Source organism: Indicator indicator, chromosome 12 (assembly GCF_027791375.1).
Source record: "Indicator indicator isolate 239-I01 chromosome 12, UM_Iind_1.1, whole genome shotgun sequence".
Classification (NCBI taxonomy): Eukaryota; Metazoa; Chordata; class Aves; order Piciformes; family Indicatoridae; genus Indicator; species Indicator indicator.
In genome coordinates, this window is record NC_072021.1 from 4,810,538 (window position 1) to 4,825,548 (window position 15,011).

Consider the following 15,011-nt stretch of genomic DNA (forward strand, 5'->3'; position numbering starts at 1 on the left):
AATAGCTACCTGCCACTCAGGGCTACCCAACAGCCTTAACTCCACACAACCCCTCAGCACCCCACCCTGTTCCTAGACCTCATCAAGTGCTTGTTTCCAGATTTGAGAGCCTGTGCAACTCATGCTGAAATACCAACAGTTGTAGCTAAAAGGAGGACAGAGGGGTTTACACTAAAACCTGGAAGCCTGACTCAGCATCCAGGTTGCAAATGCATTTGGTAGCTTGGGCTCTGATGTTAAGAGCTAAGCCTTGTTCCTTCTCAGAGGATGAGCAATCCCGCTCCAGAGTGGCCAGTGAACACCAGGCTAGCTTCCCAACACAAGCCCACAGATACTCTGTCTCACCACCACAGACCATAAAGAAAGAAAATCTATATCCTGAGAGAAAGATAGAACACCCCCTCCAGCCTCTACTTTTTACAACAGCTCCAAGCTACTTTTACTTACTCAACGGTTTTGGTTCTCTTAGTGTCCTAGAAGCAGCAGGGAAAATATCCTTGCAGGGCAAGTTGGATTCATGTTTCATTTTAGAAAGTTCTGATTCTTCCCTTACAAATACCTACAGCTGAATGTTTTACTTAACGCCACCTTTCACCTCTTACCTGGGTGTGACAGTTGAGTAAAGAACAACACTTGATCATTCTTTTTATCACCTACAGAATGATTAAAAAACAGGAAAAACAGAGAAGTTCTGAAATGGTTAAACTGGAACACAAACAGCAATTTTTCTTTTTTTTTTTTTTTTTAGCTAGTTGCCTGCATGCTCTAACCCCCCCCAGTTCCTGGGGTCTGGCACAGCCACTGCTCTCATTCACAGGGGTATCAGGTGTGCTACACAACAAGGTGCTGGGGCTGGTAAATGCTTCACCTCTATCTCAGAGCCAGCAGGTCAAGGAAGGTGATTCTCCCCCTCTGCTCCACTCTGGTGAGACCCCACCTAGATGCTTTGTCCAGTTCTGGAGCCTCTGGCTCTGGAGGTGCTGGAAGGCATCCAGAGAAGGGCCAGGAGGATGAGCAGAGGGCTGGAGCTGCTCTGCTCTGGAGACAGAGTGAGATGGTTGGGGTTGTTCAGTCTGGAGAAGAGAAGGCTCCAAGGAGACCTTCTTGTGGCCTTCCAGTATCTGAAGGGGGCTACAAGAAAGCTGGGGAGGGACTTTTGAGGGTGTCAGGGAGTGACAGGACTGGGGGGAATGGAGCAAAACTAGAAATGGGGAGATTCAGATTGGATGTTAGGAAGAAATTCTTCCCCATGAGGGTGGTGAGACACTGGCACAGGTTTCCCAGGGAAGTGGTGGAAGCCTCATCCCTGGAGGTTTTTGCAGCCAGGCTGGATGTGGCTGTGAGCAACCTGCTGTAGTGTGAGGTGTCCCTGCCCATGGCAGGGGGGTTGGAAGTGGATGATCCTTGAGGTCCCTTCCAACTCTGACAATTCTGTGGGTGACAGGAGTCATAGAAAAGGGCTCCAGCCAGCAACTCTCCTGGGCAGATAGGAGCTGGCCAGCCTGGCAGGCACAGCCAGCACTGACACAAGGTACAGCTTCAGCTGGACTGTGAACAGTCAGGACCCCAGGGAGTGGCTGAACCTCTCCCCTGCCATGTGGACAGGGATGTGAAAAGAGCAGCAGCTGGACAGGGCCTGGGTCCAGACAGCTCCTTCCTCTGGCCTATTGAAATGCAGTCTGCAAGCATCACAGCAGCTTCGTAATGAACAAGGCAATGCCTAGAGAAAGGCTGAAATGACCAAGATGTCACCAGAACATGCTGTGGATGGCACTGGAGATCCTCCAACACACTATGAAGGGGTTCTCCTCAAGGCACCTTTGGAAGTGACAAGCCACTTGTGACATCACCTTGCAAAGCACAGAGGGTGTGTGCAGTGCTGTAGCTGCACCCATCCCTAGAGCACCCTGCACAGCACTGCAGCTCAGCTCTGCCCACTGCCAGAGCCTGGGAAAAACACCAGTGTGTGTGAGGAGGAACTGATGTCTGGGTCTCACACATTCACAGATTGCATTGGGTTGGAAGGGAGCCTCAAAGGGCATCTTGTCCAACCCCCTGCACTCAGCAGGGACACCTCCAACCACAGCAGGCTGCACAGGGACACATCCAGTCTGAGCTTGAATATCTCCAGGGCTGGGGCCTTAACCACCTCCCTGGGCAGCCTGTTCCAGTATTTCACCACTCTCATTGTGTAGAACTTCCTCCTGATGTCCAACCTAAATCTGCCCTGCTCCAGTTTCAAAGCCTTGCCCCTTGTTCTATCACTCCAAGCCCTTCTAAACAGTCCCTCCCCAGCCCTCCTGTAGGTCCCCTTCAGATACTGAAATGCAGCTCTAAGGTCCTCCTGGAGCCTTCTCAGCAGGCTGAACAGCCCCAATTTTCCCAGCCTGTCTTCATAGCAGAGGTGCTCCAGCCCTCTGAGCAGCTTAGTGGCTCTCCTCTAGACCTGCTGGCTCCAGCAGGTCCATGTCTTGTGCTGGAGGCTCCAGAGCTGGACACAGCACTCCCCAACTCACTCCTCTTCTGATCCATACTCCCACCCCTCGCCTGTGTCAGCCAGAGCTGGCAGTACTGCAGAAGAGTTTAGACAATGCCTTCATTTTCACCTGTACCATGGCTGCTGGCTGTTTGCAACCAGCCCCAGCTGGAGGCTCAGGCCAGCACTGCAGCAGGGTGGGTGAGGCAGAGCCTGTGCTGCTTTGCTGTCCTGAGGCAGGGGCTGTCTGCCTGGGGCTCACCACACAGCTGGTCAGCTGCTCACTGCTGCAGAGTCCAGCACCAGCACTTCCCCAGCTGGCAGCACTGCACATTCCATCTCTACAGACTCATAGAACAGGGTTCTGTGCCTCAGCAAAGGAGAAACTTCAGATTTTCCATGGGCTTTGAGCAACAAGGATTCAAATCCCTCAGCGCACCAAGATGCAAAATCTTACAGGCTGCTAGGATGGCAGCTTTGCCTCTTTGTAGAACCAGGATGCTTGGCTGAACCCAAAGAGGTATTTTCATGCTTCTAAATCCCATCTGAACTCACCTGGTCTGTGTACACATCTGGAGGCACCATCTTATTGAAGAAGTCTGAGCACACAGCTCCTGCCTGCAGGTAATAGTGAAGGGCTGCTGAGTACTGATTTGTTGCTGCATTAAAAAAAAAAAAAGAAAAGGCAAAACAAGGTCTTAAAAGTGAAGCCAGCAGCTCTAAGACTCAGATCAACTACTGAATTATTCAGAGACTTGTCTCTCACAGCAGAATTCTACTGGGACAGTGACCTGCGTGGCACTGTTTAAAAAGCACAGACACACAGGTGGGGATAAAGCAGAAACAGACACAAAATGACACAACCAGGAACTGCAGCAACAGGCAAAGTGCTGCCTTTTCACTTCAAGGATTTGATCTTCAACCCATCAGCCTGAGAGTGAAAAAGAAGTCTGTCTTCGTTGAACTTTGCATGCAGGAGGTAGTGAGGGACTTTAGACAGTTCAAAGCTGATGCTGCACATCTCATGTCTCAGCAGCGGTTCTGCTCCCACTAAGTTCTTAGTAAGCCAACAGGAAGAGACTTCAAGGGGTGGTGAGAGCAGTTTGCTTGTCCACACAGCTTCTCAAACACACACTGACACATGCCAGCAAGGCTCCAACCACTGTTCTTTCAGGTACCAGCTTCTGAGGCTCCCTATAGAAATGCCATCCTCGTAGGATGCTGTTCCCCTCTGTGGCAGCAGTGAGCAGTGCCAGTTTCTAATCCTGAACCACTCTCCCATTATCTCAACTGCCCTAAATGCTGGATTAAGATCCCTCCCTTCACCCCAAGGGCTGCAAAGCATCTTCTAGACAAACAGGCCAGGATTTCTACACTACAGCTTAAAAAAAACCCAAACAAGCCAAAGAGACTCTTGGGAGCATGCAGCTGGCCTCCTGTGACAGCCCAAAGCAGCAGCAAAGAGATGAGAGAGGCCCAGCACATACCCTGCCTTACTGACACAAAACAACCACCTGGCTTGAATGGCAAACCTCACTGGAGTGCACCCAACAGCTCACTGAAGTGGAAGCAATGTCCAGCTGTCTTTGGGGATAGCTATGGCCATGTCCTTCTCTAGCAGTACCACACCTGCCTGGCTAGCTTCTCTGCACTCTTTGCTAGCACTGCAGAGCCAGCCCCAGGAACTGCCTCTGGAGCGGGGAACAATTTAGCCAAGCCTCTATCACACCCCAGGCACCCACTGCCCTGGTACAGTCTGGGTGGGTGTCATGGTGCCCAGAATCAGAAACACTTCATGTCCCAGTTCTGCTGGCTGCTCCCAGCTGAGCAACAAGAAGTGTCGGGGAAGTGGCAGGTGAGGACATCAGGAGGAAGGAGCTTTCCACCACAACCAGTACCAGATCAGGAGCTCCTGCTTTCTTGTTTACAAATCCTAGATCCTTCCCTAGATCCTCTCCCCTCTGTTCCTCTTCCAGTGAAGCTGGAAGCAAGCACTACTGGCACAAATTCCATTCCCTTAGTAAAAGGCTCCAATGCTGGGGCCTTGCATAATGACTCCACCCAAGGACCAACTCCACTAACAATAATGTCTTAAAGTTCACCTGACCCTACAACCACCACAGCTCAGTCTGTGTGAGCTTAGACAACCTCAGAGAGAAATTCACCAACACTACTGCATCAAGAGATCACAGAACCACAGAATGCTAGGGGTTGGAAGGGACCTCCAGAGATGAAGTCCAACTCCCTGCCAGAGCAGGATCACCCAGGGCAGACCACGCAAGAACACATCCAAAAGGGTTTTGGAAGTCTCCAGAGAAGAAGACTGCACAGCCTCTCTGGGAATCCTGCTCCAGGGCTCTGGCACTCAGCATAAAGAAGCTTCTCCTCATGTTGAGGAGCCTCCTGTGTTCCAGCTTGTACCTGTTGTTCCTTGTCCTGTCCCTGGGCAGCACCAACAAGAGACCATCACCTTCATCCTGACAGCCACCCCTCAGCTATTGATAGACACTGATCAGATCCCCTCTCAGCCTTCTCCAGACTGAACAGCCCCAGGGCTCTCAGTCTTTCTTCACAGGACAGATGTTCAAGTCCCCCAACCATCCTTGTAGCTCTCTGTTGGACTCCCTCCAGCATCCCTGCCTCTCTTGAGATTTTAAACTCCTGTATCGCTTAAGCTTCCTTTCATCAGAGGAAATACAACAAGGAGGGTTATGGCAAGCAAATCTCAGAGAAGCAAGGTTCCCCTACACACCTGCAGAAAACAGACACTGGTTTCACTTACCAAAATAGATATCTGCCTGAATGATTAACCAGAAGTGGTTGTTGGCATTGATAGTCAGTGCATAGCTGACCAGCTCTTTTACTGTGACAGCCACAGCTTCAAAATCCACTGATTGAAGACTGCAGGACAAAAAGAAAGAAAGACAAACAGTTCCCAAATTATTGTTTTGTTTGTGCTTTGTTGTTTGGGTTTTTTTCACACCAATGTGATTTCCTCTCTAGGTTAAGGCCCAAGCACCTTCCATGATTAAGTGCCACTCAAAAAACAGCTCCAGGAAACATTTAGTACTAAGAGTACTGCTGAATTGTTTCAGTACAGCGAACCTGGCAGAATCAAAATGCCCCTCTCAGACTCAGGCAGAAAGTCTGAACTTTATCTGTGTCTGACCCCATAAAGAGTTCTGTGCAAGAATACAGGTTCTCAGTTGGGAGAAGTGGGAAGGCAGCACCTGAAACCACTACAGATTTATCACAGCATCTGCATGAATGGCCAGACAGCAATCTCTGGAGACTTGTGGAACTAGCTTGGAAAGGAAGGCTGGGAATGGTTTGGCACATTGCTTGGAGGGCCCTTTCATGTGGAATCTCCAACTTTAAACTCATTTCTTCTCACCTTGCTGCTAAGTTCTGGTAACACTGAGAACAACTTTCTCCTGCTTGATCTTGGACCATACACTGAAGCCTGTACCAGTAACAATGAGGCTGCTCAGCCAGACCAGTTAAACAGCAGGTAAGCACACCAGGCACTGCACACTCAGTCAATGCACAGAAATAATCTAAAGCAGTGAGGCTGTAGCCCCACAGAGCTGGAGATACACAGCTCAGTCCAGCCAGAACAAGGCAACACAGCCCCCGTGCCACTCAGGACCTGGGCAACTACTCAAACACTCCTCCCAATAATGAGGAGCTGTTTTGTTAACAGTTCACACAGCTGCATATAGCTCAGTACAACTCTAAGGTCCCTCTGGAGACTTCTCTAAGCTGAACAACCCCAGCTCCCTCAGCATATCCTCACAGCAGAGGTGCTCCAGCCCTTGGATCTTCATCAAGATCATCAAATTAGGAGCAAAACCATTCAAGCAACCAGGGCAATCTACCACCAGAAAGAACAGGGGGCAGTGACACCCTTACCTGGCAGAAATGTCACCATCACTGGGCCACTAACACACAGCAACTGGAAGCAAACCAACCACATCAACACAGTTTGACAGTTCTACTTTTGATTATCTTACTTGGGGATGGATGAGGGCCAGATGGAAATGTGCTCAGCTGCAATATCATTCACAATATCTTCCTGGAAAGAGAAAGATGGTGTGAGAAATGACAGTGAGAAACATTTCAACAAACCCCAGTAAGATGTTTGAATCACAGAAAGGTTCACATTGGAAGGGACCTCAGAGATCATCTACTCCAACCTCCCTACCATGGGCAGGGACACTTTACAAGACCTCATCCAGCCTGGCCTTGAACACCTCCAGGGGGGAGGCAGCCACAGCCTCCCTGGGCAGCCTGTTCCAGAGTCTCACCACCCTCACACCGAAGAGCTTCTTCCTAAGCTCCAGTCTCACCCTGCTATCCCTCAGCTTCAAACCATTCCGCCTTGTCCTGTCTCTAGACACCCTCAGGAAAAGTCCCTCTGCAGCCTTCCTGCAGGATCCCTTCAGCTATTGGAAGGCATCTCTAAGATCTCCCCAGAGTCTTCTCCAGGCTGAACACCCCCAGCTCCCTCAGCCTGTCCTCACAGCAGAGCTGCTCCAGCCCTTGGATCATCTTTGTGGCCTCCTCTGGACTCACTCCAGCAGCTCTGTGTCCTTCTTCTGCTGGGGACACCAGAGCTGGAGGCAGGATTGGAGGTGAGGTCTCAGCAGAGCAGAGCCAAGGGGCAGAATCCCCTCTCTTGCCCTGCTGCCCACACTCCTCTGGCTGCAGCCCAGCACACAGCTGCCTGCTGGGCTGCAGGAGGGCACTGCTGGCTCCTGGGGAGCTGCTCAGCCACCAACACCCCCAAGTCTCTTTCTTCAGGGCTGCTCTCAGCCCACTCTGCACCCAGCCTGGATTTGTGCCTGGGACTGGCCTAACCCAATCTCTTTCTATACTCACCCGCACATTATGGAGCTTGACAAACAGGGACAATATTGTGGTTAAAACCAGTGGTTCCTGCAAGGAAAAAAATAAAAACATCCCCATGAACTACTAAACTCCACTTTCTTCCCTAGGCTTTAAAGCTATGTCAGCAGTTTTGATCATAAGTATTTTGTTAAGGATCCTGCAGCACAAGGAAACTGTGATAAAATTTCTGTAGGAAGTCCTTTATTATTCCAGATCTTCCTGAAGAACTCCTTGGATATAAACTCAGTTTTAAATATCTTTATGTTGTTTCTGCAGATAGAACCTAACCTTGAGCTAGGCATGCAACTTCCTATGCATTCACAAACTCACCAGCTGTAAACAATTTCCTGTCCTCTGACTTCTGCTGCTTAGTTATGAAGCAAACAGAGCCTCCAAAAGGGATGCTTTGCTTTGTGACAGCTGCAATAAAACACACTCCTGATGTGAACAGATCTACCCTGAATTCTGGCAGTGGAGTTCTCTTTCCAAGCTACCTGCAATAAAACACACTCCTGATGTGAACAGATCTACCCTGAATTCTGGCACTGAAGTTCTCTTTGCAAGCTATTCCACGCTGCTTCATAGCAGGTGTAGCAAATTCAGATGTTCTTCAAGCCACACAAAATACCTCCACAGCTGATAGATTGTCTGGAATTTAACAGGAGAAGCCCAGCAAAAGACTTAACCAAGGGGAGCTGTGGTTGCAGACAGGTTCTGAAGACCATTTACAACTCACCCGAAGCTTTTTGATGAAGGACAGCAATTCACTCCTGAGTTAGGGAGACAAACACCCATGTCAGTAATCATCCACAACAAGGAACACATGCAGACAATACACTGGGAAAAAAGAGGCAGCAAAGCAAGCTCTTCACCTGCCAAAATACTCCTTCACCTCTAAGTTTACAAATGCAGGCTAAAGGAGTGAAAATGTTCAAGGCAGGTCATTCACTTTTAATGGCCACTAGCAAGTTTTACATTTAAAACAGGTTGGCTAAGAGGTAGCTGCTATTCATCACCCTAAAAAAAGACATGAAAACCACTCTGAAGTTAAGTCAGCCCCTGACTCTAAAAGAGAAACCAACTGACCTGTAATTCCCCAAGCTAGGACTGCAACAGTGACCCATGGGCTCATGGAAGAGGGTCCCCAGGGCTCACTTATAATGTACACTGACTTCTTTGTCATGCCACATGAGAAACTGTCACCATAAGACATGCAGAGTCTGTTTGGAAAAGGTTTCACTGCTTCTCTTCCATAGCAACAACAGGGTCACTGCCCTTCACTGTTTGAATCAGAGGGGTCAGAAAAGGTTCAGTATCAGAGTGCACCTGTACTGCTTCCTCTTCCTGAAACCTGCAGCAAGCAGGTAGCCTCCCACCCATATCCCACAGCAGTGCAAGCAAAAGCAGCTGGCTTTTAGGCACACATTAACCTGATCAGCTCAAGCAAGGCAAAGAAACAGTCAGGAGTCTGACAGGGACACCTTTTCCAAGTTTTTAACATGAAAGCTGTCCAATATAATCACACATTTTAGAATTCACCATAGCAGGCAACTTATAATCAAGCTTAAGAAAAGGCTGAAATCCCTTACTGAGTGGACAAATAAAGTTGAGGTGACAGTGAAATTACTCCAAGAATATTTTCTTCCTCTCCCCATTTGAAGCAGAAGTTCATTTCAGGATTGACTAACACTTAGCAGAGCAATTCTCCTCAGTGCAGAGCAGACACCTCCAGTCCTCAGCTAAACTGGCCCCTGGATGCTGCTGCCTTTACTGCAGGCTTACACTGCTAAGGGCAGCACAGACATCAGTGCTTTGGTGTCTGTGTGTTCACCTGGATCCCACACACTCCTTTTCTCTCTCTGTGAAGGAGTCAACACGTCACTGTTAATCCCCAACACCACCAGAATGTTCACTCAGTAGAGATCTTTAGCTGCCACCACCACTGCAGACAATTTTTGAAGGGAACATGGGGTCAAACACAGTTTTAACAGCCATACCTGTACATAATGCCCAGTGTAGACTCCCTGTGTTTTATCAAACTGACTCTGCCATCATTCCCACGTTTGTGCTGGTTGGAGACACTGCAGATTTGTACAACCACTTCCCAAAGGTCTTTAGCTGTTCTTCTGCTTTCTTTGGGACCTGGAAGTTCTTTGCATGTAGCAGCCAGTAACTGTCCCAGCTATGAAATGCAAGAGGAAAAAAAATATATACAACAACTACAGCTTCTCTGAATGCTGACTACAGCAAGGGAACTGCTGGCAGTTGAAATGGCTAAGCAAGTGATTTTGAGTTACAAACTGCAAAGCAAAGTGACTAAAGTTTGCAGCAGGGACACCTAGGAGGAACCTGGAGGACAGGAATTAGACAACAGATGTTTTTCCTCTTTATTAGTTTCCTTAGGGTGTTATTGCCTTACCACATGCTCCAGAAACCAAGCTTTACACTTTACTGAAGTATGCTGCATAAAACCTAAATCCAGTTTTACAAATGCAGTTTTATAAAGGCTGGCTCCCTAGAATTCCCTGAACTAATTAACTAATTAATTCCCTACACTAATTAACCTGAACTGAAAGTGGCACCCTCTGCTATAGAGAAAAAGCTGAACCTCACAAGGGAAATTAGGAAATGCAACAGGTAAGCAGGGCAGGCCCAGATTGAATATGTCCTGGATTCTGATCCACGTTCAGCTTCATTGCCTGACTCTGGAGCAGAAATGTTGCTGCCAAACCATTTTGAAAGCAAAGTTCCAAACCGGGCAGTGCTGGGTAAGAAACTGGAATCATTACAGTGCATCTGGGGGAAAAAAAAGTCTCAGGAACAGTAAAAAACAAGCAGACATGAAGCCTGAGATCTGTGCACTTCTCATACAAGAAACTTAGGCCAAGCTCCAGCTAAGAGATGAGTCCTCTGTGGAAGAGCTATAGAGTTTCAGTCAGCTTATGGAACCAAGCTCAGGTGCCAGTCAGCAAGGGCCTTATAAAATGCAGTCTGTTCATCTCTTCTTGTGGCACAACCTGCAGGTCTTTTGTCACTTAGCCCTGCTGTCTTCCTACACCAAACTTAACTGTTAATAGCAACACTCCTGAGACACAAGGCAACATGCCTTTAAAGGTACAGAAGACTTCAGCAGGGAAAAGTGAATTACAGCTGGCAAGGTTTGAGACTGAGCACTCATTACCTTCACATAAGGATTAGTCTGAACCAGAGGTAGTGGAACTTGCATGGTCAAATACTCATTCTCACACCAGTTTAACAGGAAGGCAACACATTCTTCAGCTATCACTTGTCGAAGAGGAATGTCTGGAAGAAAAGAGGTTCTTGGCTTAAACCTTTATTATTTTTTCCCGGAGAACAGTGTTAGATGAAAACAAGCAACACCCATTCCCTCTAACCAGCCATTTCTGTTCCCTAATTACCAAAGACAAACAGAATCATAGAATGGTCTGGCTTGGAAGAGATCTCATCCAGTCCAACCCCTCTGCAGTCAGCAGGGACATCCTCAACTACATCAGGCTGCCCAGAGCCCTCTTCAGCCTCGCTTTGAGTATCTCCAGGGATGGGGCCCCAACCACCTCCCTGGGAAACTTGTTCCCAGTGTTCCAGCACCCTCATGGTAAAGAGTTCCTAACATCCAATTTAAATCTGCTCTTCCCTAGTTTGTTCAAGCCTCTTCATGTTCAAGCCTCACCTCTCAACGTCAGAAGCAACATCAGCTTCCTCTAACCACAACATTACTCCCCCAGTGTGCAACCAGCCAGACTGCTTTAACAACTGGCAGAGTTTATAGGTAGCAAGGTAGAGATCTTTATCCTGTTCAAGTCCTTTAAGTGGCACTGTCAGTGTTTTGCAACATGCAGGCAGCACGACGCTGCTGTTCCCTCAAGCCCCACTAAAGCCAGTGCCAAACTTCACTCACTTTCTCACAAACGGTGAATGTCCAACACAAAGTTGTTTGTTTCCTCTCTTTCTCTGAAGCTTTGCACTTCACTGTGTCTCAGGAGGGACAGCAAGGTACTTACCAGGCACTCTCATTTCCAAATAGCCACGGACTCTGCTGATAAGGTCAGAAGGAGGACGCTCCCCAGAAGCACCAGGCCCAGCTTCATGAGTGTAAATGTCCAAAAGCAGCATCTCATTCAGCATCACCTGACGGAGCTTGGGAGAGAACTCCGTCACCAGCTCTAAGCAAGCAGCAAAAAGCTGTTTTGCATGGACAAAATCCTGCAACAAAAAAGGATGTGCAATAATGATTCCCAGGGGGTTCATAAAGGAAAAGACTAAGAGCTCAAGTGCTCCATCCTGACTGAACAAGCCTCCACATACATCAGCATCAGAACTATTTTAATATTGAAATTTGCACCCTCAGTATGCTAAACAGCATGCTAAAAATATATGACTACGTTGTTAGTCAATTCTCCTCTCAAATCATGCTAAATATCACCTTGAAGGCAGGGACAGCCAGGGTTAGTGTATAAAATCCATGAGAGGAACATCTCTTGCTGTGCAGCATCCATAACACTAGCAGCAAGAGATGCAGCAGATGGGAGGGAAAGACAGAGATGAGGATGATTGCTCCTTTTCCTCCACCCAAAATTCATTCAAAATTCTTGGTAAGAATTCCATCTTCCATATGCAACTTAACTTTTGCTGCATTTCTACTATATATTGAACCTGATGAAAAAGGTTTGTGTCTCTGACTTTGCCAGATCTTATCTGGGATATATTAACCTGAGACAATCTGAGGCCTTCACCAGATTATTCTAGTGGAGGGCTTCCCTGCCAACACCAGGGGGTTGGAACTATTGATCTTCAAGGTCCCTTCCAACCCAAACCATTCTGTGAATCTTACTCATGCATCTCACAATTACTATCTACATTTTGGGGCCTTTAACAGCTCACAGAATCACAGACACATTCAGGCTGGAAAAGCCCCTCAGGATCACCAAGTCCAACCATTAACCCAACGCTACTCTACAAGGGTCACCCCTAAACCACATCCCCAAGCACCACATCCAAACCACCTTTAAACACATCCAGGCTTGGGGACTCCACCACCTCCCTGGGCAGTTCATTCCAATCCCTGACCACTCTTGATGAGAAAAACTTCTTCCTACTGTCCAGTCTAAACCTACCCAGTGGTAGCTTGAGGCCATTCCCTCTTGTTCTGTCACTAATTACCTGTGAGAAGAGACCAGCACCAACCCCTCTACGATGTCCTTTCAGGTAGTTGTAGGTGGCAATGAGGACTCCCCTCAGCCTCCTCTTTTCCAAACTAAAGAGCTCCAGGTCCTTCAGTCACTCTTCCTCAGATTTCTTCTCCAGGCCCCTCACATCTTCCTTGTCCTCCTCTGCCCTGGCTCCAGCACCTCCACATCTCTCTTGTACCGAGGTGCCCAAATCTGGACACAACACTCAAGGTGTGGCCTCCCCAGAGCTGAGCACAAGAGGACAATCCCCTGCCTGCTCCTACTGGGCACAGCATTTCTAATCCCAGCCAGGATGCCACTGGCTTTCTTGGCCACCTGGGCACCCTGCTGGCTCCTATTTAGTTGCTTGTCAATTAGACACTTTCAGGCTGAACAAGGAGTTTAAGCAAACCCATAGCAGCAGTAGCCACTGGCACTGGGTGCAGTTTGGTTTGCCTTGCAGTATAGAAAGCTACAGTATTACCAGTTACAAGGAAAATAAACCAGTGAGACAGCCAAACAGAACAGCACTTCACATGACCAAGGCAAATCACTGCTGGGTTTAGATGCAACAAGACCTAGTACATTGTAATCAAAACTTTGTATGACAGAAATTAACTCCTGGCCTAATTCATTGGAAAGCCACCATCCTTGTTCTACTGATGGAACTTAGAGACAGAAATGTTTAACCACTACATGACACAAGCAGCTTGTTAACTCATCTCTCTCACCTCTTGGTATTTCAAGTGAGATGAAGTTCAACAAGGATAAGTGAAGAGTCCTGCAGCTGGGGAGGATCAACACCATGTACCAGTGCAGCTTAGGGGTTGACCTGCTGGAGAGCAGCTCCTTAGAGAAGGACCTTGAGGTCCTGGTTGATAGTAAGTTATCCACAGGACAACAATGTGCCCTGGTGGACAAGAAGGCCAATGGTATCCTGGGGGTGCATTAAGGAGACTGTGCCCAGCAGATCAAGGTAGGTTCTTCTCCCCCTGTACTCAGACCACATGTGAAATATTGTGTCCAGTTCTGGGCTCCCCAGTTCAAGAGGGAGAGGGAACTGCTGGACAGAGTTCATCAGAGAGCTATGAGGATGGTTAAGGGACTGGAGCATCTCTCTCATGAAAAGAGGCTGAAGACCTGAGGCTGTTCAGTTTGGACAAGAAAAGGCTGAGAGGGGACCTTATCAATGTCTACAAATATCTGAAGGGTGGCTGTCAGGAGGATGGATCCAGGCTCTTTTCAGTGATACCCAGTGACAGGATGAGGGGCATTGGAGTAAACTCAGCCATGGGAAAATCCATCTCAGCATGAGGAAAAACTTTTTTACTGTCAGGCTGCTGGAGCCCTGGAGCAGGCTGCCCAGGGAGGTTGTGGAGTCTCCTTCCCTAGAGACCTTCAAAACCTGTCTGGACTTGTTCCTGTGTGACCTGCCCTAAGTGGTCCTGCTTTGCAGGAGGATTGGACTGGATGATCTCTGGAGATCCCTTCCCATCTCTAGCATTCTAGGGATTTCTTTTCTCCAGTAGGGTTTTCCATATTTTCAGTATTGCTAAAATTCAGTTGTCCCAACTAACTCACCAGTAACTTCAGGTAGCTTGCTCACCTTAATGGCACAGCAGTGCAATCCCTTGGCCATCAGGATGTAGACCAAATCCCTAGTCAGACTGTCTTTGATTCCTAAAATAACATTGCCGTAAACATTTGGTACTTCCCACTGGGAGAGAAATACACACAGGACATTTGCACAGGAACAGGTTTTAGAAGTCACATTCACTGCTTCAAATCCTACAAACAAAACTCAAAGATTGAAAAATCATTGACATTTAAAGAGACAGCTCTTTCAGTTGTACATGTAAGCAGAGGCGATTTGTTGCCTATGCAGCAGCACAGTAAAAGCAGTAGCTACCCTAATTTGTTCTTACTTTGAATGTACAATAAATGTGAGGAGAAAAAAAAAACACCAAGAAATAAACAATGAATCCTTATTTCATTAAAAGAAAAGAAGAAAAAAAAGGAAAAATCTTTCTGCTCCCAGCTCTTAATGACACAAATGTAAACTGATTTTGCTGACTAACCAGAATAGTGAAAGAAATGTAAACTGATTTTGCTGACTAACCAGAATAGTGAAAGAAATGTAAACTGATTTTGCTGACTAACCAGAATAGTGAAAGAAATTTAAACTGGTTTTGCTGACTAACCAGAATAGTGAAAGAAATTTAAACTGGTTTTGCTGACTAACCAGAATAGTGAAAGAAATTTAAACTGGTTTTGCTGACTAACCAGAATAGTGAAAGAAATTTAAACTGATTTTGCTGACTAACCAGAATAGTGAAAGAAATTTAAACTGATTTTGCTGACTAACCAGAATAGTGAAAGAAATTTAAACTGATTTTGCTGACTAACCAGAATAGTGAAAGAAATTTAAACTGATTTTGCTGACTAACCAGAATAGT

The 15,011-nt window shown here is 47.3% G+C and overlaps 1 protein-coding gene across 2 annotated transcripts in view; it reads right to left on the reverse strand.

The window, feature by feature from the left end:
* Positions 1-15,011, reverse strand: part of INTS8 (integrator complex subunit 8) — a 35,707-nt gene that overhangs the window by 1,384 nt on the left and 19,312 nt on the right. For both annotated transcript variants that reach the window (XM_054385640.1, XM_054385639.1), the window contains 10 exons: positions 14,162-14,272; positions 11,389-11,590; positions 10,548-10,669; positions 9,364-9,548; positions 8,103-8,136; positions 7,358-7,414; positions 6,490-6,551; positions 5,259-5,377; positions 3,032-3,135; positions 603-653 (listed from right to left, as the gene is read on the reverse strand). In XM_054385640.1, coding sequence (XP_054241615.1) covers positions 603-653; positions 3,032-3,135; positions 5,259-5,377; positions 6,490-6,551; positions 7,358-7,414; positions 8,103-8,136; positions 9,364-9,548; positions 10,548-10,669; positions 11,389-11,590; positions 14,162-14,272 — 1,047 coding nt within the window. The remainder of the gene's footprint in view (positions 1-602; positions 654-3,031; positions 3,136-5,258; positions 5,378-6,489; positions 6,552-7,357; positions 7,415-8,102; positions 8,137-9,363; positions 9,549-10,547; positions 10,670-11,388; positions 11,591-14,161; positions 14,273-15,011) is intronic.